Below are 27,099 nucleotides of genomic sequence, written 5' to 3' on the forward strand. Positions count from 1 at the left end.
TTATGTTTTATTTAGCAAATTTTCTGAAGACTGCAAGCCCAGGATACAGACTCTAAGATTGTTCTGAGGGACTACTCCAAAGAGCTAAGGGAGGAACCAGGATGTATAGGAGTTTTGTTACAAAAACCAGGTAGTCAGAACATCAAAAAACTACTGTTAAAGAAAAACATCTCAAGTTAATTTAGCATTTTCCTTTGTATGGGAAGATGGACGTGCCTGGGCTCATTGAAATCATTTCTTTGATATGCACTCAGCTATCTTAGGACTTCCCTGGTGACTCAGATGGTAAAGAATCTGCCTGCCAATGCAGGAAACACAAGAGAAGCAGCAACCCACTCCAATATTCTTGCCTGGAAAATGGACAAAGGAGCCTGGTGGGCTATTTAGTTCATGGAGTCACAGAGAGTCAAGAGTCAGCATACACATTCTTAATCCACAAGATCATGAGGTCCAGACTATTATCAAAATCAAAAAACTGAGGCCCTGACAGGGCAAAAGACTCGGACTCAGTGTCTCAGCACAAAGGACTGACTGGCAGATCCAGATCTTCTTATTCAAAATCTTACAGTCTTCCTATAAGATTCAAGAGCTCAACCCTTGTTATTCAGTCGCCAAGCCATGTCCAACTCTCTATGACCACGTGAACTACAACATGCCAGGCTCAACCCCCTGGTAGCCTCAAAATTTTTCAAGATATCCAAGAATGCGATATACATATTTAGATTTGCTCAGTTTGTATATATAGAAAGGGCAACATGCTATCATGAGTGTATTTACGAAGTTTGGCACAGAATTGTGTCTTCTTTCTTGGAAAATTCAAGACCCACTACACTCAAACATGATTTATGTCAGTTTGATCATTGTTCATTGATCATCATTGTTCATGATCATGTCAGTTTGATCACATGCTATCATGAGTGTGTTTACAAAGTTTGACACAGAATTGAGTCTTCTTTCTTGGAAAATTCAAGACCCACTACACCCAAACATGATTTATGTCAGTTTGATCATTGTTCTATGTTCAAGACAAAGAACACATTGAGCATTATACACACAGTGCTCCTAGCATCATAAACATGTACATAATCATTTTTTTCCTGCTGTGTTGGTTTTCAAAGTCTAATGTCAAGGAGTTACATTATGGATACAAGGAATACAAAGGTTGCAAAAAAGATTTAGAGAAGTGAAATAGAGCACATTCTTTGGGGAAATAGAGAAGAGCTTCATGGAAGCAATGACATCTAATTTGATCTTGAAAGATGGGGACTTATGTATGATCTAAATGTATAATATGAAGTTATAGACTACTTGGGTAAGGTATCCTTTGCCTTTGAACAATTTTATTCAATAGGATATTGCTATTTCAACTTTTTTAAATTTTAAATTAATTTTTTAATTACAAGATAACTGCTTTACAGAATTGTGTTGATTTCTGCCAAATATCAACAACATTTTTTTTTTTAATGGGCAGGGTCCCTTCAGGAGTGAATGTGGAGGCGGCAGAAGTTCATGGATTGTCAATGGGGAAAAAGTCATTGCCCAAGGTAGACCGAGACCTAAGAGAGGGTAAGTATTGTTGACTAGGCCAGTTCTCACCCAGAACAGGGCAGAATACATTTTCACTGAAAAATGAAGAATAGGACTAAACTACTCCAGTTCTTAAAATTCTGAAAGCAAATTGTAGCAAGAATGTCTCAGGTGTGTATATTATTACCTTTGATTTTCACCAAAAGGGCTTCCAAATTCACTCACAGGAGTCCTGTGAGTTAGGCAGGGACTGTATGATTGTGCAGTCCTGAGTTGAGTACCCCAGGCTTGCAGAGGTTACCTGTCTTGCCTCCCTCACATGGCAGATGAGTGCTAAACTCACAGACTAGACTGTGTATTGGGAGGAACTTGAAGAGACACGTCACAGAGATATTGGATTAGTTAACCTAAAATCCTCAAGGCATATATCTGATCAGGGCTCTGATAAATCAGTAGAATTTAGATTGGATTGACAGAAGTGTGGAGGAAGCCATTCAAGTGGATACAACAAATGCCACAAAGGCATTGAGAAGGAAAGAACAGGATATTAGATGTCTACCTGCATAACTTCAAAATGAATGGAGACATAGGTGGAGTGTTGCCAAAAGTAGTTTTTAAATAGAGCTAAACATTATTGTTATCATAAATTATTGGCAAGTGTAGTACAAACGACAGTAGCAATCCTTTACAATTTTTACTACCTCTATATGTTTCCCAATTTTCCCAGAAAATTTATATACAATTCATTTTAATACTGGTAGCATCTCCTGTGAGACAAGTGTTCCCCACTTCACAGGCAAGAAAACTGAGGGTCACAGAGACTTACTCACCCATTCAAAGCCCCAGAGCTCATATTAGCATGAGGAGGATTTTGAATCCAAATCTCATTTTCTCCTCTTCATCTGATGATGGAACATAGAAATGTCTAGATATCCAAAATGTATCCCCCATTGATTAAATCATTGCAAGATAAGAAGTTTTCAAAAACCTGCATGGAGAAGAAGTACAGTCCTCCTTTCCCTGACAAATGAGCTGTCAGCACATTTCCTCTAAGTGATTTGAAAACATCTGGCTCTGTGCACCTCTCACATTTCCCAGCCCTTTTCCTTCCTCAGCTTCCAAGTCACTTTGAGGCAGTAAACAGGATAATATGCTCATCTAATCTGACCTGGACCTCAGTTTGTGGCCACCAAGCCCAGGCTGTTTTACAAGTGCCAGGGAGCTTCATGGTCAGCCAGAGTTCATGCTGCTTATTAAGCCGAGAAATCACCCAGGAAGGGAATGCCAGTAAGCCGGGCACTTTGCTGTAAAAGTCAGGGAAACTTTAGGACAGTCGCCAAATTTCATAGCATTTTCTCCCCAACCCCTGTGCCTGGCTACCAGGGGATCTGATGTCCAGAAACTGACTAGGAAAGCTAGTGGGAAGAGTAGAACAGAAGACTACACAGGATGGAGCAAGGTCATGAATGACTGGGTTATCAAATTCTATCATTTCTGCAGTTGAATGAGCTAATCTTAGGATCTTAGAATATTCTCTGGGAAGCTACTTGAAAGCCTTCTGTGCAGTCACTGGAGATCAAAATAAGGTCTAAATTACGTACAGTGGTAGACAGAGGTTAAGTTCCCAACCAGAAAACACTTTCAACATCAGTCTGGCTGAAAGCGTGTGTCAGGGAAGCACAAAAGAATACATGCTTCCAGAGTAGAATATATTTCACCTTTTCTCATCTTCCACAAAAATATTGTCATCTACTCTGGTTATCTAACAGTATTTAATAGTATTCATATTGGATGACTGCCAGGCATTTAGATGGGAGTGACTCAGGGCTACTGCATCCCAGAGTGACTCCAGTCCATGGAATATGCATGTCATCTTATTAAAAACATCTGTCACTTATCCATTCTTTTTTCAACCACCGGTTTTCCAAAAACCCCACTTGATAATAATCCCTGAGTCAGTGGGGGTATAGTAGAAATAACTTTGACCTTGAAATCAGGAAGCTTATCTTAGTCTGATGTTCTCCAGAGTAACTGGTAACTGGAGACTCATTCTGTCTGAGCTTTGTGATCCTCACATGTAACAGAAAAATAGTAACTCTTTGGAGAGGATGAACATAAAAGTCTTTTGTAAACTGAGGGACTGGGCTCATATAGGAGCTTGGTAGCACACTCCTGTTGTTACTTGTATAACCTTGTTGTATTATGATAAAAGAGATCTTCTTGCTATGTCATGGGCAGTGAACACAAAGGAGCATTTTCTTAGATGATTCTTCTTTATTGCAATGAGAGAGCCAGAGCCAGGCACATACTTTATGAATGAGAGAAGAATTAAGTTGTTCAACTAACTTTCCTTGGGCTGTGGTTAAGAGTTGGCTGAACCCATCAAATCAGATCCCAGGAACCACAACTTATTGGACTACATTTTTATTTTTATTTTAATGTTTTTCTCTGTCTAGTGTGCTACTAGTCATTCATAGGCTGGTAGAATTTTTTCTACCATGTGCATTTTTGAATGGCAGGATTTAGTTTTCCTTTTATATATATTTTTCTTTTGATCAGTAGGTAGGTTTTTGATTGTCTTTTGTCAAATGTATATGTGGGAAACCTCTGTATGAAACTCTGTGTTTAGTGGTGATTGTGATAGCTACATGAAAGGCAGATTTCTAGTATAGATTCTGCCTGAGCCTGTTGGAGCTTAGGTATTTTAGACTCCATGTTACACTTTGTCCCTTAACTTGATCTTTGTTATGTTACTTATGGCATGGTTGGGGAAATTTTGCAATATCTCAGTAGCCCTCTTTTATTTTTTATTTTTAACTGACTTTAAAAAATTTATTTATTGGTATACAGTTGGTGCTAAATGTTCTGTTAGTTTCTGCTGTGCAATGAAGTGAATCAGCTATATGTGTGTATACATATACATCTCCCCTTCCTCTTGGGCCTCCCACACGCCCCTCATCTCACTCATCTAGGTCATCACAGAGCACCAAGCTGAGCTCCATGTGCTAAACAGCAACTTCCCACTTGCTATCTGTTTTACATATAGTAGTGTGTATATGTCAGTTCCAGTCTTCCAGTTCATCCCTCCACTCCCCCACCATATCCACACATCTATTCTCTACATCTGCCTCTCTATTCCTGCCCTGAAAAGAGCTTGAACTATAAGCCTGCTTTTAAAAATACCCCAGTATGTCATGTGCTTATTTAGAGAGAGATCTCATTCAGAGCTTAACACAATATACCAGGCATATTTTACCAATTCAATCATCATCATCATCACAGAAAATACTTATATAGAGCATGGTAGGCATTTTTCTGAATGTCTTAGTTTTAGGTAACTTTTGAAGTCATGCTCTAAAATAAGCTAAATATATTTAAAGTAATATACTCTCAATATTGAAAATGAGAAAAACAGCAAAGTACAAACCAACCTGTTCCACTAAACCCTTGGTCTGTCTTCCATTTCTATTTGAATTTTATACTAGAAAATTATTTCCAGTGAATCTCCAAGTAGCTTGTCTTTTTTGTTAAAGGAACATCTTTCTCTATATCTCTGAATGGAAATAGAATATGCAGTTTGCTTTTTAATATTTGAGGAACTGCCTATAAATTTTAACTATATGGATTACAGCAACCTTTCTCAAGTGAACTGTGTTTTTTGTTAAGAAGTCCATTCCAATCTGTGAAAAAAAAATTGCACAAAGGTATGTGTGTGTATGTTAAGTCACTTCAGTTGTATCTGACTCTTTGGAACCCCATGGACTATAGCCCTCCAGGCTCCTCTGTCCGTGGGATTCTCCAGGGAAGAATACTGGAGTGGGTTGTCATGCTCTTCTCCAAGAATTAAGGTAGCAGCTTTTAACAGCATACATTTACTATCTGGGTCTCTGACAGCAGGACTCTGGGGTTAGCTTAGCTGGGTCCATTCTTCAGAATCTGTCACAAGGTTTCATCAAGTGTTGATCAGGACTGACATCTCTTCTAAAGCTGAAGAACTATCTTCTTCCAAGTTCAAGAGCAGAATCCGGTTCCTAAAGACTATTGGACTGTGGTTCTCAGTTTCTGGCAGACTGTTGGCCGAAGGATGCCCTCAATTCCTTGCCATGTGAGTCTGTCCAATACAGCAACTTATTTCATCAGAGTGTATGCTGAGAAGGTGACAGGTTAAGTCAACCAGAAGATAGGAGTTGCAATTTTATGTAACCAATCAAAGAAGTGACATCCCATCACATTTGCCATATTCTTAGTTAGAAGCAAACTCCAGGCCCCATCTACACTTGAGAGAAGCGAAGTACACAAACCTATGAGTACGAGTTGGCAGTGATAATTAGGGGCCAACCTAGAGTCTCTTTGCCATAGAAAGGAAGGGGGGACAGGAAGGAAGGGAAGGAGCAAGGGAGGTAAGGAGGAAAGAGGAAGAGACAAAGGAGGAGAGGAAGAAAGGGTGGACATTATGCTTATTTTACGGTGAGAACTGCTGCATATTATATTGATGCTTAGGATATTTATAATGGCTGTTCACATATTTAAAGTTCTACGATATCCTCTTAAATGTTGTTTAACCCACTACTTCCCAAACATATTTGATCAAGAAACTCTTTTTTCATTAAAAACTTCTCTGTAGTATAAAGTTTGAGAAATATTGAATTTGAAAAATTGACTTTGTACGTATATTTTCTATTTATCCAAAAGATTGTTACTAAAACTGGGAGCTTGTGGGTATATTGATATTTTCCTGGCTCCCAAGAAATTCTATATTTATAAATTTTGCTGGCCAGTTAGAAAAATGAAGAGGGGCAACTGGTGGATCATCTGAATAACCACTTCTAGCCAAGGATGCCATGAGATTTCATACCTCAGTGGGTATGGATGCAGTTACTGTCACATTGGTATCTGTTAATAACACTTCAGTGGTCAAAGACTAATAAGAAATGAAGTAGGACAAACTTATGAATAATGTATTAGGACCAGATGAAGGCCAAAATTCCTCATGGTCCAGTAAGATTCCATAGTAGTTTCAACAGAGAAAACTTGTAGTAGAATGAGTCATTACGCACCGAAAGCACTCCGAGGAATGCCGGCTCAGAAGAACCTGGGCCAGACTGCTCAGTAGACTATTCATGTGGAACATCGCCTTTTAGTTTCCACAAAATAACATTAGCCATTTTATTAACACTGTTGATTTGAATTTAGCTGGTTTTATGGTCCTGCTTGTATCGAATCTTGTAAATTGGTTTGGATATGATAGTTATATGAAGCTGTAAAAATAAATACTGTACTCATATTTTTATGACTGCAAATCTGAAAGTAAAATTGCAGTGCAAATAATTTGTCAGCAGAGATAACCATACATTACTGAAGACTGAGAAACACTGACTCATTATTTTAATATTCCATTAATCATGGGCTGTAGTGACTCTTTTATCCCAACTGGACTAGTAACATTCAGTGCTGTTCCCTAGTTTGACCAATCTAATTTAAAGCCAGAGGGTAGACATCAATTTCAATTGTCTCTTTCTCGTTTGAAACAACTGTGGGACCCCCACCCACCCCCGTGGCCTCCATGGTAAGCTGCTGCTGTTGACAGACATCAGGTCCTTTAGGAGTATTATAAAGAAGAGAAAAACAAGTTCTGCTTTTTTGTTCAGTTTTCTGGTTCAAGATGGTTGTACTTTGCTACAGTGGAAGATTTCTTCACCATCAGAGGCTTTGTCCTTCAGTCTTATTCTCTGTAAGGAAAGGACCATGTCAGATCTAGATTTTGTAATTTCACCACATAAAACGTAGCCCCAAAGCACCACATTTTGAAGAGTCTATGTGGGGCTAATTTTATAAACTGTATGTGTGTGTGCACATAAAAATAAGTATTCCAAAAGCCAGACCATCTGTAATCAATAGGTGGTGGAAAGAAGACTAAGAAGGAGTCAGGTGACTTGAGTGTGACTCTCCTGATGTGCATTTGCTCCCTGACTTACCTGGTGAAGGCACTGCTCTAGATACTTGTGAAACTGACATCACAAATATGTCAAGGAAATGGCTTTTCTTTTTTCCCAAGTGTGTGGTTGTTCTGCTGTCTTTTTTAAAGGTCTTCACCTACCTTGAGGTTTTGTCATCCGATAATTGCATGAGATGTTGTAGCTGAAGTAGAAACTGAGAAGCTGTGGAGAAGGGAGGGGCCAACTGCTGAGAGAATTCTGGAAAATTCTATGATTTTCTGAGCAGAATCCCATGAGATGCCCAGTCTGTTTTGCAGAATCTTCCCTGGAATCAAGTGAAAAAATATTATATTATATGTATAATAATACGTATTAATTATGACATCATGGAGAAACCTGCTAGCCAGACATCTCCCTTTTTCTTGAATCTATATTGAGCTTCTAGAGCTTCCCAGTGTGTGGTTCTGCCTTTGCATTCCTTGGTATTAGTGAGGAAGCCGACTCTCCTGAACTGCACATTGAAAGCTGCTGGGTGTTCCAGCCTTCCCAGCTTAGGGACAGAGATAACAAGGACAGCCATGTGTTTGTCTCTGCAGGTGGCCCTCTGCTCTATGAGAACATTACGTTTGTCTACAACTCGGAGCAGCTGAACGGGACTCAGCGCGTCCTCCTGGATAACGTCCTGTCGGAGGAGCAATGCCGGGAGCTGCACAGCGTGGCCAGTGTGAGGACCGGAAGCCTAATGCTGAGCTGGCCTGGCCTCAGCCTGGGAGTGCTTTGATCCTGGGCTTACTTGAAGCCAGGGAACCAGGCCTAAAATACTACTTTCTATAGGAGAAGGACATTGATTGTGGAGGCACTTTCAGAGCCTTTGGGTTGGGTCATTGTAGTTTTGTCCAGATCTGGACGTGGCTGTTGGGTCTGGAAGAGCTAGAGGCTTAATTCCTAGGACTTCAGTATCTAGCATGTGTCCCCCTATGATATGAAGTCACTGGGGAAATGTCTTTATATTTGACAGAAATTAATCAATATATTGGGTTTCCCAAGTGGCATTAGTGGTAAAGAACCTGCATTTCAATGCAAGAGATGTAAGAGACGATGGCTTGATCCCTGGGTCAGGACAATCCCCTGGAGGAGGGCATGACAATCCACTTCAGTATTCTTGCCTGGAGAATCCCATGGACAGAGAAGCCTGGTGGGCTACAGTCCATAGGGTCATGCAGAGCCAGACACAAATGAAATGACTTAGCACAGCACAGCACAGTCAATATATTAATTATTTATATTCTAGCTATTTCTACAGCATGTGGTGGTGGCATTTGATAATACAAATGTGGGGTGAAAGTTAAGTAAATATCCCTCTTTTGATTGGAAGAATTACTGATACCAGAATCCTGGAATAAAATGGGGATGGTTTTGACTATTGACTTTGGTTCTCAGTTGTCTGGCAATCAAGGCAGAAAGGGGGTTGTGATGAATCCATAATCATCAATAATAGAGCATCTTGTATTTTGCTTCCAGGGGATCATGCTCATTGGTGATGGATACAGAGGAAAAACTTCACCCCATACACCCAATGAAAAGTTCGAAGGTGCAACTGTCCTGAAAGCACTCAAAGTAAAGACTTAAACTCTTTTGGATTTAAATTCCCAAGTGTTAATGCAAGATCTTCTAGAAATGCCAGATTCAGGGAAGGGAAGGGTTTAGGATATAGACCTATCAGGTTGTTAAAGGGAGCAAGTATGAAATGACACCTTCATTGTTTCTAATCATTTATTTATCAATCCATTCAGTTATCAACTTACAAACTCTGTAATTTCCTAAGTTTGCATCTGACAAATAATATACAATACCCTTGTCCTCAAGGAGCTCAAGGTACAATGGTGAAAACATACTCAAGTTATCATTCTGTACTGCTAGAAATGTTTTTGGAAAGGAGTGATGGAAGTGTTCTGCGAGAAAAGAGGGTGATTAGCTTTTAACTTTCCCTCTGTGATTAGGCTTCTTTCAAGGGCTCATTTTCCTAACCCAAACCCACAAGTCTGTAGTAGTATTCCCACAAGCCAACAGAGAGCTGAGCATCCTATATTGGCTTAATGATTTCCTCAATAATTGGCGTCTGATTTCCTCAAGCCCTCCAATCAACTCAGTGGTTTCTAACATTCTTCCTTTTCTTCAGTTTGGTTATGAAGGCCGAGTCCCCCTGAAGAGTGCCCGTCTGTTTTATGACATCAGCGAGAAGGCTCGAAAGATTGTAGAATCCTATTTCATGCTGAACTCAACCCTGTATTTTTCCTATACGCACATGGTCTGCCGCACAGCCCTGTCTGGTGAGATCTCAGAGTCTGGACTTGTTCCCTTTTACTCTCTGTGAAATGAGAAAGAAAACAATGTGGAACAAAGCTCTAGGAATGTGTCAGACTTGATACAGAAGAGTTCTACATTTTTAAAACAAAAAAAGCTTACTCATTCTGACTTTTCCCTTCCCTCTTTTTCTACTTTGCTCTTCCCTAAACTATTGGAAGGCCATCACTCTGCCTGTGTTCCTTTCCAAATCCATTGCTTCTGTTTGTTTCAATCACATTAAAAAAAAAAAAAAATACTTTTCTGCTCTAGGTTTCCCTTTTCAGGGTTTAAGAACCTGGAAATTACAGTCCCCATTATGTCCGCAAGCATTGAGGGGAAGTGCTTGGAAGATAAAGGAAACATTAAAAGAAATGTTCTTTAAAAAGACAGAGACCTCCTCACTCCCTGGCATCACTATTTCTTCTCCACGTCTTCTCTTCAACACCCTCCTAAGGAGGAAGGGGCAAAGACTGTCACAGAAGTAGACTTTCCACTTGTGAATTCTCAGCTGCATAAACTCTGTTCTTTTTGACATTGGCATGTTATCCTCAACCTTTTACTGCTGCACACAAAGCACAGCACGTGAAATGCATGGAATTTCCGCATGTATATTTATAGAGAGCTTTCATAGCTGAAGAAGACAGGTGCGACTTGCCTACAGTTTTTTAAAATGAGTTCATATCAAAACAGGATCAGAATCACTTGACTGCGCTTGCCCAGTGCTCTTTAGTCTGCTCTGCCTTCTGACTCCTCAAATTTGCAAGGGACATCATCCATAGGAGAAGACAGATAGATTGTCAGCTTTGCTCTTGGAGGTTATGGCACTCCATCTTTCATGCTTCCCTGTTCCCTTTTCTGGCAGGTCAACAGGATAGAAGAAATGACCTCAGTCATCCCATCCATGCTGACAACTGCCTGTTGGATCCAGAGGCCAATGAATGCTGGAAGGAGCCTCCTGCTTACACATTCCGGGACTATAGGTACCACCAGCCCCTGCTTCAAAATAAAACTTTTGCCCAACAGTTATCAAAACTCCATGGAAATTAGAAGCTGATCTGTTTTGCTGTCATCACACTCATCTCGATGAAGCAGAGATGCTCAGATAATTTTCTTAAGCAGCTGCCACACCCAGAAGTGCCTTCAGCATGTCGTATTTTTATGTTAAAAATCCCTGCTCATTTTGTTGCATCCTATTTCACAGAACATCCGTTTTGTTTTCATACCAAAAAGTGAAGTTTATGTGTTGTTTTTTTTTCTCACTTGGCTTTCAGTTAAATATATCCTTGTGGTATATGCATCTTATTTTGAGAACAGAGGAGATGCATCTCAACATGCAGAGGGATCTCATCACATCATTTACTTATGTCTGCGTCTTGTAAATAAGAAACTGGAAACTCAGGAGAAAAAAATGTATTCTCTTATTGAATGATATTTTACTGTGTAAAGGAAAGCATCAGGAGATGCAGTCACCATGACTATAATGTGTTCATAACTACACTGTGCTCTATACAAAAACGTTTATTGAGCGCCCCCTACCTGCAAGGCTAGGCTACACCCCTTGGAACTCTCCAGCTGCTTAAGGAAAAATTGCGTCCTTCAGAGTTACTAGCATAAAAGACAAGAAGAGAGTTTTCGATTCTGTGGGCAACATCGAAGAGCTAGATTAAACCTAGTTAGGTTTTACTTTGGAAAGTGATAAAGGTTTGAAATAAGGTTTGAGGTTTGAGATAAGGTTTCAGGTTTGAAATAAGGTTTGAAATATAATTAAAATTTTAACGTAAGAATGAATAAATACTTCCTATATAACCCTGGGCTTCCTTTGTGGCTCAGCTGATAAACAATCTACCTGTAAAGCGGGAGACTTGGGTTGGATCTCTGGGTTGGGAAGATCCCCTGGAGAAGGGAAAGGTTATTACCCACTCCAGAATTCTGGCCTGGAGAATTCCATGGAGTGGGGTTGCAAAGAGTTGGACATGACTGAGCGACTTTCATTTTCACTTTATATGACCCTACATCTGATCTTACTCTTGAAGTTTAGGAAGGTCAATCATTTTCATCTCTAGTTCGGAGGAAACTTACTAATCAGGCCGGTTGGTTCATGTCCAGTGTCCAGGATTCTGCAGTGATGTTGTGCAGGTACATGAGAGGACAAATGATTTCCCTTTCTTCTTTCAGTGCTCTCCTATATATGAATGATGACTTTGAAGGAGGAGAATTCATATTCACTGAGATGGACGCCAAGACTGTGACTGTAAGCAAGTCTGTTCTTGCAAATTTATCTAGCATTTTTCAGTCTCACTTATGCCATTTTCCAAGGGCTGCTGGATTTCAAATATTCCTGAGCTTGAGAATTCAAGAGGTGAACAGAGATCCAGCAAATTTATACATCATAAAATGTTAGAAATGGAATCATCAATAAAAATCTTCTTGTTCATTTTACATATGGGTGATTTAAAGAATACTTTTTAAGGATCATATAGTTAGTGTTAGAACCAGAACGTAGGTCTTCAGATTCTTTTTCAAGTAATTTGATGGAGACATAAAAACACCTGATCTTAAATCACCCACTACTAGGATAAGTCACGTGTCTCTACAGATTGACTTTCATGTACCCTGGTGTCCTGTGTGCTTAGAGCGAGCATTGGTCATCATACCCGTCATTATACAAATTATTATATGCGTATATATATATATATATATATACACACACACATATATATGTATCAGTTCAGTTCAGTCGCTCAGTCGTGTCTGACTCTTTGCGACCCCATGAATTGCAGCACGCCAGGCCTCCCTGTCCATCACCAACTCCTGGAGTTTACCTAAACTCATGTCCATCGAGTCGGTGATGCCATTCAGACATCTCATCCTCTGTTGTCCCCTTCTCCTCCTGCCCTCAATCTCTCCCAGCATCAGGGTCTTTTCCAATGAGTCAACTCTTCGCATGAGGTGGCCAAAGTACTGGAATTTCAGCTTCAGCATCAGTCCTTCCAATGAACACCCAGAACTGATCTCCTTAAGGATAGACTGGTTGGATCTCCTTGCAGTCTAAGGGACTCTCAAGAGTCTTCTCCAACACCACAGTTCAAAAGCATAAATTCTTCATCGCTCAGCTTTCTTCATAGTCCAACTCTCACATCCATACATGACCACTGGAAAAACCATAGCCTTGACTAGATGGACCTTTGTTGGCAAAGTAATGTCTCTGCTTTTTAATATGCTATCTAGGTTGGTCATCGGAGAAGGCAATGGCAACCCACTCCAGTACTCTTGCCTGGCAAATCTCATGGATGGAGGAGCCTGGTAGGCTGCAGTCCATGGGGTCGCTAGGAGTCTGACACGACTGAGCGACTTCACTTTCACTTTCACTAGGTTGATCATAACTTTCCTTCCAAGGAGTAAGCATCTTTTAATTTCATGGCTGCAGTCACCATCTGCAGTGATTTTGGAGCCTGGAAAAATAAAGTCTGACACTTTTTCCACTGTTTCCCCAACTATTTCCCATGAAGTGATGGGACCAGATGCCATGATCTTCGTTTTCTGAATGTTGAGCTTTAAGCCAACTTTTCACTCTCCTCTTTCACTTTCATCAAGAGGCTCTTTAGTTCTTCTTCACTTTCTGCCATAAGGGTGGTGTCATCTGCATATCTGAGGTTATTGATATTTCTCCTGGCGATCTTGATTCCAGCTTGTGCTTCTTCCAGCTCAGCATTTCTCATGATGTACTCTGCATATAAGTTAAATAAGTAGGGCGACAATATACAGCCTTGACGTACTCCTTTTCCTATTTGGAACCAGTCTGTTGTTCCATGTCCAGTTCTAGCTGTTGCTTCCTGACCTGCATATAGGTTTCTCAAGAGGCAGGTCAGGTGGTCTGGTATTCCCATCTCTTTCAGAATTTCCCACAGTTTATTGTGATCCACACAGTCAAAGGCTTATATATATATATATGTATGTATATATATATATGTATATATATATATATATATATATATTCACATAATTATGGTGGTAAGTAAACCTATACTTGAAACTTGATATATATACATTCACACAGACACATATGTGTTACATGTTCACACTTTGGATGAGATTCTAAACACATAATCATAGACTAAAAATCAAAAGTTAAAATCAGCCATGATGTTCCTAAATAAACAAATGCCTTTGGAAAACCAGCCTACTGAGCACTTATAAACCATATAGCCAGAATCTTTGGTTTTTAAGTCAAACAGCATGTAGAAAACATGGACGGTGAAAAAACAGAATTTCTGATTGAGGAGATAATTGAATTGTAAATAGATTATGACACATTTCTTTCCTCTATGCAAAGCTAAAATTACTGAAACATGTATGTGATAAACTTCAAGGATTTTCCATTATATAGGCTATTTCCACAACTCTTATATGAGTTTTATGTATTTTACTTCATATTTGTACTCTCAGTATCATTCATGTCATACCAACTGGGGTTTAAGCAGATGATATAAAAAAAATGTATTATCAGACTTAAAGGGAAAACTTATGGGAATTCTGGCTAAAATTGTCCATAAATATTAATATAATTAAGAAAAATATTCCATGTAGTTTAATATACTGTAATTTAAAAGGTCATGGTGCCTCAAACTTTTTTTTTTTTTTTTTTTTTTGGTAAAAAGCTTAAATTTTAACATGTCAGCATTTTGATGTTTCATGATCTGGGAAATTAAATCAAGACTGGTGATCTGGACTCAGTTTAAATCCTGATACACGACTATCACCTTTTGAAAATCCTCTGTGCAGAACGTATTTGATTTCTGAGCTCTGTTAACAGGTTCAGAAATGCTTACATCTCACACAATTGGAAAGGGAATCAAACAGGTGGTTGGAAGATTTCTTTGCTTCTACTCCATCTAGTGGCCAAATTTGGAAATGCCCAATGTTTGAAAGTGAACCAGCCGGGAATACTATGTATAAATCCTTAATTTAATGAATCACTAACATATATGAATTCACCAGTTTCTGAATGCAAGCTCATTGTAATTTTGCTTTTTAAAGATGTGAAATCAGACACTACTCCCCTTTTAGATATTTATATTTTTAAGATAAAGGTGTAACTATACACAAAAGTACTAATTTAAACAATGTTTTGATGAAAAAGTTCCAAGTTGAGAGATATATTTGCCGAAATAAGTTATACTTTAGATGAATGCATATGCTGGAGTTTAGGGGCGTTTTGTAGCTAATTAAAATTCTGAGGTAACGAGTGCCAATAACAAAGAGAAATGGGTAGTTTTCATTTTTACCTCTCCCCTCTTTGATTCTGAAGGGAAAATTGATTTATTTCTGGAGCAGGGAAATACCCCAACGTTTGGCTCCATTAAGAAAATTGTTCTAAATTCTTTACTTTCAAAAAATCTGCCATTTCCTTGGTGGTTCATTGGTAGGACTCCCTGTCTGGAACTGGGATTTGATACAGAGGAGCCTGGTGGGCTGCAGTCCATGGGGTCGCTAAGAGTTGGACACAACTGAGCGACTTCACTTTCACTTTTCACTTTCATGCATTGGAGAAGGAAATGGCAACCCACTCCAGTGTTTTTGCCTGGAGAACCCCAGGGACGGGGGAGCCTGGCGGGCTGCAGTCTATGGGGTCGCACAGAGTCCGACACGACTGAGGTGACTTAGCAGCAGCAGCAGGGAATTAAGGAGCTTCCCAGGGAGCTAGTGGGAAAGCTACTGGGAAGTGGTAAAGCTCCCTGAGAAATGGTAAAGCTCAGTTCAACAGTACATGAACCAAGAAGTCCAGATGTTCAAGCTGTATTTAGAAAAGGCAGAGGAACCAGAGATCAACTTGCTAAATCCATTGGATCATAGAAAAAGCAAGAGAGTTCCAGAAAAATATCTACTTCTGCTTTATTGACTACTCCAAAACCTTTGACTGTGTGGATCACGAAAAACTGTGGAAAATTCTGAAAGAGATGGGAATACCAGACCACCTGACCTGCCTCTTGAGAAATCTGTATGCAGGTCAGGAAACAATAGTTAGAACCAGCATATTAAAAAGCAGAGACATTTCTCTGCCAACAAAGGTCCATCTAGTCAAAGCTATGGTTTTTCCAGTAGTCACGTATGGATGTGAAAGTAGGACCATAAAGAAAGCTGAGCACCAAAGAAGTGATGCCTTCGAACTGTGGTGTTGGAGAAGATGCTTGAGAGTCCCTTAGACAGCGAGGAGATCAAGCCAGTCATTCCTAAAGGAAATCAGTCCTGAATATTCATTGGAAGGACTGATGCTGAAGCCTAAGCTCCAATACCTTGGCCACCTGATGTGAAGAGACAACTCTTTAGGAAAGCCCCTGATGCTGGGAAAGATTGAAGGCAGGAGGAGAAGGGGACGACAGAGGATGAGATGGTTGGATGGCATCACCGACTCGATGGACATGAGTTTGACCAAGCTCCAGGAGTTGGTGATGAAAAGGGAAGCCTGGCATGCTGGAGTCCGTGGGGTTGCAAAGAATTGAACACGCCTGAGCAAGTGAACTGAACTAAGTGGTAAAGAACCCGCCTGCCAATTCAGAAGATGTAAGAGACACGGGTTTGACCCCAGGATAGGGAAGATCCCTTGGAGGAGGGCATGACAACCCACTCCAGTATTGTTGCCTGGAGAATCACATGAACATAGGAGCCTGGCAGGCTACAGTCCATAGGGTTGCAAATAGGCACAACTGAAGTGACTTAGCAGCATGCACGTACAAGTAACTAAGATCCTGCAAGCTGTGTGGTGTAGCCAAAAAACATTAAAAGAAAAATCTGGAAGTTGTATAAATACTGGTTGGTGGCTTAAGATTTACATTTATTCAAGACAAGTACAGCACAGAGCCATCTCTGACTTTAATCATCAGTTAGATATAAAGCAAAATGAACTTTCTTTTATCATACTTCGAAAAAACATGGATTATTTTCAACAGCAGTATATTTGTGAAACACAGTTATTTAGGAATTTTAGTTTCTCTGTGCAAGTTTGAAAAAGATAAAATCTAATGAGTTCCATTTACTTCATGAAAAACTAAACTCAGTGAGGCTGTGTTCCAAAAGTGTGTTTATAATCATTTAGCTAAACTTCAGAATACATTTTCTCATAGAAGCAACATTACCAGTGGAACCTGTTTATTTCTTCACATACCTGATTTATGAGAGGTGATTCTCTCCATTTGATGAGGTTAGTCCTTTGTCACCCCACGCACCTATAACTAATACCAATGGCTTCAAGCAATTGATAGCTTCTTCTCCTAAGCTTTCCCAGAGTCCTTCATGTGTAAACATACTTTCAATTCTTCCATCAGAGACAAAGCATTAAGTTGTCCCCATGCCCTCTCTTTAGAACTGGAAGATGCTGATGCCAAGACTCTATAATCACACAGAAGCAATAGCAACCACATGTGGATAAGTGAGTCCTGACCAGCACCAGGGGATGAGCAGCTCAGAAAACTTAAAAGTAGATCCTAAAGTCATGTATATAGGAAGGCTTTCTTGTCCTGCCTCATTTGCTTCAGTGATTTTGCTGTTTCTATGTAGGAATTCCTCCTCCAGAAACACAAAATCAGATTGATACTAAAGGCACCAGTAACTAGGAAACTCTAAATTTACATCAGAAAGTTACTTTGACTTTGATAAAGCTGCTTAAAAAAAATGACTCTCTCTAGCAAAGACAAATCACTCCTCAATTATTGAGAATAGAGGAGTAACCAGAAAAGTGACTGTTTTTTCCTGCTCTTCCCTTTCACACACACACACACCTGGGTCTCAGGATTCTTCACTTCTCCACTTACTTTTGACCTTCCACTTGTTGGCACACAGTCTGGGAGTACTTAAGTTAGTTAACATTCAAGAATTTCAGAAAATTTTCCAACTATTGTTCCTGAAGCTGCTGGTAAGAAAACTTAGCCATTGAATTTTATGGTGAAGGGAACCAAAGGTTCTTCTATGGGCATCTATCAACTCAAGTCAATTCAGAAAATAGCTAATTAGAATGTGTCCATCTTATCAAATAGTCCAACAATTGGTACCACTTTCCTGCTTTTATTTCTAAGCTGTACTATGGAATAAGTCTGGTTTCTATGTTTCTCAAGAAAGAAAAATGAACTCTGCTTAGATCAGACACTTTAAATATGAAAGCAAGACCCCTAAAATCCCATTGCTTCAGCTTATTTGGTTTAGGGAGCCTGTTTGCTTGATCTAAGCAGTGCTTCTTTCCCTCATACCTTGTTCTCCCTAATCAACTCCTCCTGAGCCATGCACAGGCTTGGAAGGACTGTGCCAATCATTTCAGAGCCCTAGAGGCTATGGAATGGGTCACCCAAAGGAGTGATGTGTTCTCATCACTAGGGGTATAAAAGTATTGGCTGAGGGCTCCAGGGCAGGAATATTGTAACAGGAATTAAAATAGCAACTAGATTAGACTTGAATTTTTTAAACTTTTGTATTTTGAAAAGTCCACAAACATAAATGCACCATTAAGGAATTAGAAAGGGTGCATCACTACCTGGGCTTCCCAGCTGACACAGTGGTAAAGAATCTGCCTGCCAATGCAGGAGACACGGGAGATGCAGGTTCCATCCCTGGGTCCAGAAGATCCCCTGGAGGAAGAATGGCAACCTGTTCCAGTATTCTTATCTGGAAAAGTCTATGGACAGAGGAGCCTGGTGGGCTACAGTCCCCGGGGTTGCAAAGAGTCGAACACAACTGAGCATACACACCACTACCTAGATCAATTGTAATAATTACCAGCACCCCAGATTTCCCCTCCATTTGTTTTTGTCATCCCACAAATATTAAATGTATATTTACGTAGGCTGTGCTGGTACCAAAATTAGAGAAATGAATTAAAAGAGAAAGCCTTTGCTGTCAAGGCGTTTGCCAGCCACCAACACAGCACGTATTGAGCAGTTACCACGTGCCATGGACTGTGATGACCATTTTACCTGACAACTTTATTTCCTGAATTAGGTATTATTTTGACCTTATCTTTGTCTTATAGATCAGGAAATTGGAAACAGTCTGTGTCTTCTTCAGCCCCAGGATTCCATTGTTCTTTGACAAAACTTGACTCAAGTAATTGAGCAGAAGGCTAGAGAAGGGGGGTTGTAGGAATGTTCACAGTATTCAAATTGAGAGTCATATTTTCACTTTCTTCCTCAGGCCTCTATAAAACCTAAGTGTGGGCGCATGATCAGCTTCTCGTCTGGAGGAGAGAACCCACATGGGGTGAAGGCAGTCACCAAGGGCCAGAGATGTGCTGTGGCTCTGTGGTTTACCTTGGACCCACTTTATAGAGAATTGGTGAGTTTCTGACCCCTCACCCTCAGAAAGTCAATGAGACACCCTATAGAACTGCTTCACGAACTAATTGATCTGAAAATTCTTATGAGCTGATTCATAGCCCTTCAGCAATTTTAAGAGATCATGGGGGAAAAAACTTTTACAGAATCCTTTCTGTCTGCTTTCCAGTACTGGCCCTGTTTTCTAAGCAAGAACACATTTTCTTAATCAGATCCATGACTTAGCAATTACACATCTGATTTTTGCACTGTAAGTTTTAGGAAAAGGGGCTAAGAATGCAGCTCTTGATCAGATGGGTTTTTATAAGTGAATGTTTGCATAAATAGACATCTCAGTGATATTCAGCACTCTCCTAAATTAGTCCGGAGCTTATTAACAAATTGTAGCATCCAGAGAGTGCAATCATTTTCCACTGGTCACCAAGAAGACTGATTTATTGTCTCAACAAACCCTTAAAAAGTTCACCGAATCATTTATGAAACACTTATCGAAGACAATGAGAGGACATGAAAATTTATTATTTACTACTATTAAGTTAAATATTAAAATATTGTTATTGTCTTAGAAGTGACTGAGGACACTTAGTCTGGATAAGAGACTGTGATCTCACCCTTCTGGATGTTCGGAGCAGAGGTTATAGTGTTCGTAAGTCTGCCCAGGTGACACTCGTGGTAAAGAACCCACCTGCTAATGCAGGAGACATAAGAGACCTGGGCTTGATCCCTGGGTTGGGAGGATCCCCTGGTGGAGGGCATAGCAACCCACTCCAGTATTCTTGCCTGGAAAATCTCATGGACAGAAGAGCCTGGAGGGCTACAGGCCATAAGATCGCAAAGAGTTGGATATGACTGAAATGACTTAGCAGGCATAGCACGTGAAGCTATAGAGGAATGAATTAAATCCTATAGATACAGCCCCTGGGAGGAATATCTAGGCTCAGCATAAGGAATAACTTTCAAACCGACTCCACCATTTGGTAGAAGTCTCTCCTTTGGAAGCACAGAGTTACTTGTCACTGGATGACTCTAATCATAGCCTCAGCGACTTCTTGGCATGCAAAGCTGAGCCTGAACCTGAATCTTCATGGCAGGGGCTAAACCAAGTGACTTCAAAGTTTCCTCCAGCCTTGAGTCTTAATGAAGCTATGAAATTCTAGTCTTTAAACCGGGATGCGAACCAGTTTTCCTCTTTAGATCCCTAAATTGGATCCAATTGCATCAGAAACAGTTTAAAATGAATTTCTCTATACTATTTTTGCCATCCAAACCTAACTCAGTTTTTAGGCCTCATTTCTAAACATTCTTTCACATGTTTCACAAATGTTTATAAAAGATCTACTGTGTGCTTGGAAAACTCCACTAGGTGGGCCCTGGGGGTACATGATGAACAAGGCAGGGCTTTGACCACAAGGAGCTTGGAGAGGCCACAGGAAACTGATGGGGAGAAGACAGCCATCTGCATTTGTAGGGAGATATCAAAGGAGACTTACATAGAAAGTGTTGGTCGCTCAGTTGTGCCCAGCTCTTTGCGACCCTGTGGACGGCAGCCCACCAGGCCTCTGTCCATGGGATTTTCCAGGCAAGGATACTGGATTGCCATTTTCCTTTCCTTCTCCAGGATTGTTAGCATAGGGCAACCCTAAAAGAGCAGAGGATGGCAGCTGGGCACAAAAGAGAGAAAGAATATTCCTGACAGAGGGAGCAGGGCAGGGAGAGATCTGAAAACATCACAAGGGACTGAGTAGTCGCCTTTACATGTAATTCCTCTCTCCTCTTGCCTCTCCACGGCCAAAATGCCAGTGTTCCCCACATCACCCCTTCTTGACTAAAGAATCTAGGTACATGAGTACACAGTGGAGATAACGACATTGTTGGAGAACTGTCTCTTGTTTTTTAATCTTTAGTGTTAAACAAACATTTAATGTTTTATTATTCAGTATCTCAGCCTCTCCTTCAAGATATTTGTTTCTATCAAAATAAGCCCCCCACCCCCCACCCCCATCCCGCCACACACACACACACACACACACACACAATACAAAGTTCTCTTTTTTCCTTCCTAACCTGGAAAGTAGTAGGGAAAATCCTCTAGTCTCCAGGCTGTGGCGACATCTAGTGGTCACAGAAGAAAATGACCAGAGCTTCTATGGCAGCTACCAGGAAAATCTTGCCTATGACATGATTCCCAGACTTTGCTCCACAATGTAGTCAACTGGGAATCTTTACAAACTATTGACATTTTGGCCCCCACATTTAAAAATCCTAGATTGATTAATTTAGGTGTAGGAAGTTTTAAAAGTTCCCCAGATGATTTCAATGTGTAACAAAGTTTGAGAGTCCCTGAGTTGTTGAGTTGCTCAGTCGTGTCTGATACTTTGCGACCCCGTGGACTGCAGCATGCCAGACTTCCCTGTCCATCACCATCTCCTGGAGTTTGCTCAAACTCATGTCCATCAAGTTGGTGATGCCATCCAACCATCTCATCCTCTTGTCCCCTTCTCCTCCTACTTCAATCTTTCCCAGCATCAGGGGCTTTTCAAATGAGTTCTCTTCACATCAGGTGGTCAAAGTACTGGAGCTTCAGCTTCAGCATCAGTCCTTCCAATGAATATTCAGGGGTGATCTCCTTTAGAATTGATTGGTTTGATCTCCTTGCAGTCCAAGGGGCTCTCAAGAGACTTTTCCAGTACCACAGTTCGAAGGCATCAGTTCTCTGGCGCTCAGCCTTTTTCATTGTCCAGCTCTCACAGCCTTACATGACTACTGGAAAAACCATAACTTTGACCATATGGACCTTTGTCAGCAAAGTAATGTCTCTGCTTTGTAATATACTGTCTAGGTTTGTCATTGCTTTTCTCCCAAGGAGCAAGAACCTTTTAATTTCATGACAGCAGTCACCAGCTGCAGTGATTTTGGAGCCCAAGAAAACAAAGTCTGTCTGTCTCTATTGTTTCCCCATCTATTTGCTGTGAAGTGATGGGACCAGATGTCATCCTCTTCGTTTATTTGAATGTTGGGTTTTAAGCCAGCTTTTTCACGCTCCTCTTTCACCTTCTCAAGAGGCTCTTTATTCCTCTTCACTTTCTGCCATAAGGGTGGTGTCACCTGCATCTCTGAAGTTATTGATATTTCTCCCCAAAATCTTGATTCCAGCTTGTGCTTCATCCAGCCTGGCTTTTTGCATAATGTGTTATGCATATAAGTTAAATAAGCAGGATGACAACATACAGCCTTGATGTACTCCTTTCCCAATTTTGAACCAGGAGTTAGGCACCTCCTTTCAGGTTAAATCCCTGAGCAAAGAAAGCCTGCCTTTCAAGACATCATCAGAGCTGGCGGACTTACATGCTCATTAGAGTTTACTTTAAAGGCATTACATTCTCAAGGAGTATTAAGCATCATAAATTCTTAAGGATGCCCAAAATTAGAAGTTTTGATTCCTTTTTAGAGAGTTCCATCTCTCTTTTAAACTTCTTTTCTTTCAAGAGAGACAAAATTGCAACAGTCTCTTGTGCGGTCAGATCGGAGTGTTTTATATCTACATCAATTTGCTAATCAACGAGGTGTTTTCCCTGCATTAATAAAGTAGTACTCATGCAGGGGCTTCGCTAGTGGCTCAGAAGTAAAGTATCTGCCTACAATGCAGGAGACACAGGAGATGCAGGTTCAATCCCTGGGTTGGGAAGATCCCATGGAGGAGGAAATGGCAACCCACTCCAGTATTCTTCCCTGGGAAATCCCATGGACAGAGAAGCCTGGCAGTCTATAGTCCATGGGGTCGCAAAGAGTTGAACATAACTGAGCATGCATTTTATTTGGATAAATAAAATGCAAATAAATAAACACACACTCACACATTTTATTTGGACATTATGAAAACTAGTTTTATGTTATTTAGTATATCTGGTCCTTGTAGGTACTTTTATGTCAACATTATGCTCAATTACAAACTCTTGAATAAAGTGGATTTTATTATCAAGTCATAGAATAATCAAGTTCTTTGTATAACTTACTATGCTGAGAACTGTGCTGGGGACTACCTACAGGAGATGCAAATTATTTAGGCATAGCTTTTATTTTCAGGGAACTTGAAGTCAAAGTGAAGAGACAATACAGGGACCTGAGTAATTAAAACACAAGGCAAAATTCAGCAAGAATTATTAGAGCCAAAAATGCATGGTGTTCACGGGACAGAAAAAGGGAACCAGCAAAGGTTTCATGGAGGAGATGGCATTTAACAAGAGCCTTAAAGGATGAGCATGATTTCTTAAGGGAGAGACATTTTTGGCATGTTAGACATCTACCCATGTATTTATTCATCAACTGTTATACTGTGCTGTGCTGTGTTCAGTCACTCAGACATGTCTGACTCTTTGCGACCCTGTGGACTATAGCCACCAGGCTCTTGTGTCCATGCGATTCTCCAGGCAAAAATACTGGAATGGGTTGACATGTTCTCCTCCAGGGGATCTTCCCAAACCAGGGATAGGACCTGTGTCTCCTGTGTCTCCTGCATCGCAGGCCAATTCTTTACCACTGAGCCATCCTGCTAAATGTTAGTTGCTTTTCTGGGCACAGGAAATAGAACAGCGCCCCCCAAATGACAAGATTCCCTGTTTTCATGGAGCTTAACTTCTAGTGGAAAAAGACAACACATAAATAAAGAATAAACAATTGAAGGATTTTCAGGTAGTGAGAAATGATGTGTGGGAAAGAAAATAAGTCTAACTGTTGCTTCCTGACCTGCATACAGGTTTCTCAAGAGGCAGGTCAGGTGGTCTGGTATTCCCATCTCTTTCAGATATTTCCACAGTTTATTGTGATCCACACAGTCAAAGGCTTTGGCATAGTCAATAAAGCAGAAATAGATGTTTTTTCTGGAACTCTCTTGCTTTTTCAATGATCCAGCGGATGTTGGCAATTTGATCTCTGGTTCCTCTAAGGCAACAGTACATGTACTGAAAAGAAAGGGGCAGAAACAAGGGGCAGAACAGAGAGGACTAGGTGGTGTATCAGATCCAAGAAACTATCATCAGGCTTTGGGGTGAATGTGGAAGTCATGATGGTCTTTACTGAGAGAGGAATTCTGTGAAGAGGACAGAGTAGGTCTGCAGGGAAGAAGCTGCAGAATTCAGCTTGACCACTGAGCTGGAGAACTGAGTTGGAGATGTCTGTGGGACCACAAGTTAGAAATGGAAGTTGCAGTTGAATATATAAGATTTCTTGACAAGAGAGTAGTCTTGGAAGGTAATTGCTGAGTATACAGGGAAGTCAGGAGAAGGCACCTAGATAGGGATAGAATGAGGCTACACCTTTAGCTGGATTTAGCATCCATTCATGTACAGATGATACCTAGAAATGTTGGGGGAGCATCTGGCACTGGCATCGCTTGTAACAGCAATGTTTATATTGTCTTTTTTTACAGGAGCGAATACAGGCCGATGAAGTGATCGCAATCCTAGATCAAGAACAGCAAGGGAAGCACGAACTGAATATCAATCCCAAAGATGAGCTATAAAAATGAGAAAAAGAGTCTCTATCAAATATTTATTTAAATTGTTAATCTTATGAGAACTTTTTTATTTTTGTACAGAGCCACGGTATAAATTAACAGGTTAATATGAATCAGCAAATCTCCCTTCTGTGCCTAAGGATGCTTTCTTTGCCTCAGTCTGTCTGTCTGTCTTGGTTTTCTCAGCAGATTGTCTTTCAAAGCCCAGTCACCCCTTCCCCACTGTGTGTGCACGTGTGCGCGCGCGCGCGCACGCACACACACACACACACACACTTCATTTGCTGCAGATCCTAAAACTCAAGCAGAAAGAATAAGTCCATTCCTGGCGAAACAACGACTCCCATGCATGCCCAGATCTAAAGTTAGAATGTGATGGGACTCAGAAGGCCTTTCTGGCTGTGACTTTCAGCCACTGTCTCTCCCAGAGCTGACGGCTGTGACTCTGAAGAGTCCATGGTGAGGTCAGAACTGCTTCAAGTCACTGCCCTGAGGCCCCCCGGGCTCTGCAAAGGGACAACTCTGATGAAGACTGTGAGATGGAGGGGTCAGCCTTCCCAGGCCTGGGTGCAGTTTTTGACTCTGGTGTTTTTAGATACAGCACCCTTACACTGGAAGCTTTGATTCAGTCTCCACTATGCGCTAGTCCAGAAAGGACTGCCCTAGGAGTGTTGTCTTTAAAAAGTGTTTTTCAAGGGTTGAAGTAGAATGGTTCTTCATCCCAGCGATTCTGGAAGAAAATCTTTAATCCCACCTGAAAGTGGGCACCATGGCTACCTTGCCCGAGAGAGGGATATTTTGTTCTTCAGGGAGAAAAAATGGATTTCTGGTTGATTCCACTCTTCATCTGAGTGTATTTTGAGCCCCCCCTACCCCTTCCCCCACTTTTGGTGCTCTCCAGCTCATGGATTTTAGTGTTTGTATCTGATTTGTTTAATAAAGGGAGGCTTGTTTTAATATCCAGCATTTGTTTTTCTTCTCCCAAATGTTTGGTTTATCTCCAGGTAATCCAAACAGGAACTTTGGGGACCACCCAGGGATAATACTGGATCATGGTTCATTTTGTTGGCAGGGGCTTGGGGCTGCAAGGAACGTATGAGCATTCCTTCTGAAGAAACAGGGATGGTTAGCAAAAAGATGTTAATCCAGAGAATATCTGGGGTCCTTGATGCTGGTTCTAAGGAAGATACTACCAAGACAGTGTTTTGCGGGGGTGGGGAATGGGGTTATTCTAGCCGAGAGAGTCTGCTCCACTAAGCCAGGGGAGATCACCTGCCTCTTTGATGGGCAGTGGTAGAGGCTGTAGCCCTTAAGAAAACCAACAGATAAAAACATTTTCTAGGGACTTATCTGGTGGTCCAGGGGCTAAGATTGCTCCCAGTGCAGCAGACCCAAGTTCCATCCCTGGTCAGGGAGCTAGAGCCCACATGTTGCAACTAAGATCCTGCACTAAGAGTTCTGCAAAAAAAGTCTGCAACATACTGCAGTGAAAATCAAAGATCCCATGCGCTGTAATGAAGACCCAGCACAGCCAAATAAATACTTTTTAAAAATAGCAACAATATATTCAATCATTATTTAAAAATTGATAAAAATCAGTTACTTTCTGCCATTTATGATCTTGGGTAGTGGTAAGAACATTCATCCTTTGAGACTGAAAAATTGAGTCATACTGATTTGTGTGCCATCTGTTTTTCACCCAACCCTCTGGTTGGGGGAGTGGAAAGAGCATTAGATTATAACCCCATCCCGATCAAATATGCTCTGCTGTGTGACCCGGAGCTAGTCTCTTTCCCTTTCTGGGCTTCAATCTCCTCTGAAAATGACATCATTGCCAGTAATTGTTTCCAGAAACCATCCCTCTTGATCTAAATATAAAACAAAGCCAAAAGAAAACAAACCTAAAACTCTGATTTTAGAAATATTCACAAATACCAAATTTACTTCTACTAACATTTGGAGAATTGTGTATGGGTTCATTGTGTGTGTATGTGATTTTAAAACCCAGAACCTAATTTTAGGTCTGAAATTCCCTGAGCTTTGGAACAGGAGGTTGCTATTTGTCTGCTCCTTTACTGAGAAGTGTTTGCTGACGCTCAGATTTGCTAATAGGAGGTTCTGGCCAAGGATCTAATTTCTGTTTTCTGGCAACAAGGCATCAACAAAGAAAACCATCTTTGGCTCAATGCAGTCCCCGCTTCCTGGGTGCTCCCGGTGCTCTGAGAGAGGCCAGGACTCCAGGACCGAGTCTGCCTTTCAGTCCCACAGGCAGTGAGCAGAGGCCTCAGGAGATGGGCGTCATGGTAAATCCCCATCTTGTACCATCCCTGACAACACAGAGTTGTTATTCCTGTTGTGCAGGCTACCGGGGTTGGGTTCTCTACTTGGGACATCACGTAGACACTCAGGCATTTGTGTTCTAATCTGCCCCACATCAAACCATACATAATTTCATTCAAAT

General features: G+C 40.8%; 1 protein-coding gene across 2 annotated transcripts in view; it reads left to right on the forward strand.

Annotated features, from left to right (window-relative positions):
- Positions 1-25,597, forward strand: part of P3H2 (prolyl 3-hydroxylase 2) — a 175,288-nt gene extending 149,691 nt beyond the window's left edge. The window contains exons 8-15 of one of the 2 annotated variants that reach the window (XM_025286561.3): positions 1,472-1,566; positions 8,060-8,187; positions 8,985-9,080; positions 9,643-9,793; positions 10,672-10,789; positions 11,985-12,060; positions 18,987-19,127; positions 24,552-25,597. In XM_025286561.3, coding sequence (XP_025142346.3) covers positions 1,472-1,566; positions 8,060-8,187; positions 8,985-9,080; positions 9,643-9,793; positions 10,672-10,789; positions 11,985-12,060; positions 18,987-19,127; positions 24,552-24,644 — 898 coding nt within the window. In that variant the 3' untranslated portion in view covers positions 24,645-25,597. Of the gene's footprint in view, positions 1-1,471; positions 1,567-8,059; positions 8,188-8,984; positions 9,081-9,642; positions 9,794-10,671; positions 10,790-11,984; positions 12,061-18,986; positions 19,128-24,551 lie in introns of those variants that run through there. The other variant, XM_044943619.2, reaches the window with a different exon arrangement.
- Positions 25,598-27,099: the final 1,502 nt, after the last annotated feature.

This window comes from Bubalus bubalis, chromosome 1 (genome assembly GCF_019923935.1).
Source record: "Bubalus bubalis isolate 160015118507 breed Murrah chromosome 1, NDDB_SH_1, whole genome shotgun sequence".
Classification (NCBI taxonomy): Eukaryota; Metazoa; Chordata; class Mammalia; order Artiodactyla; family Bovidae; genus Bubalus; species Bubalus bubalis.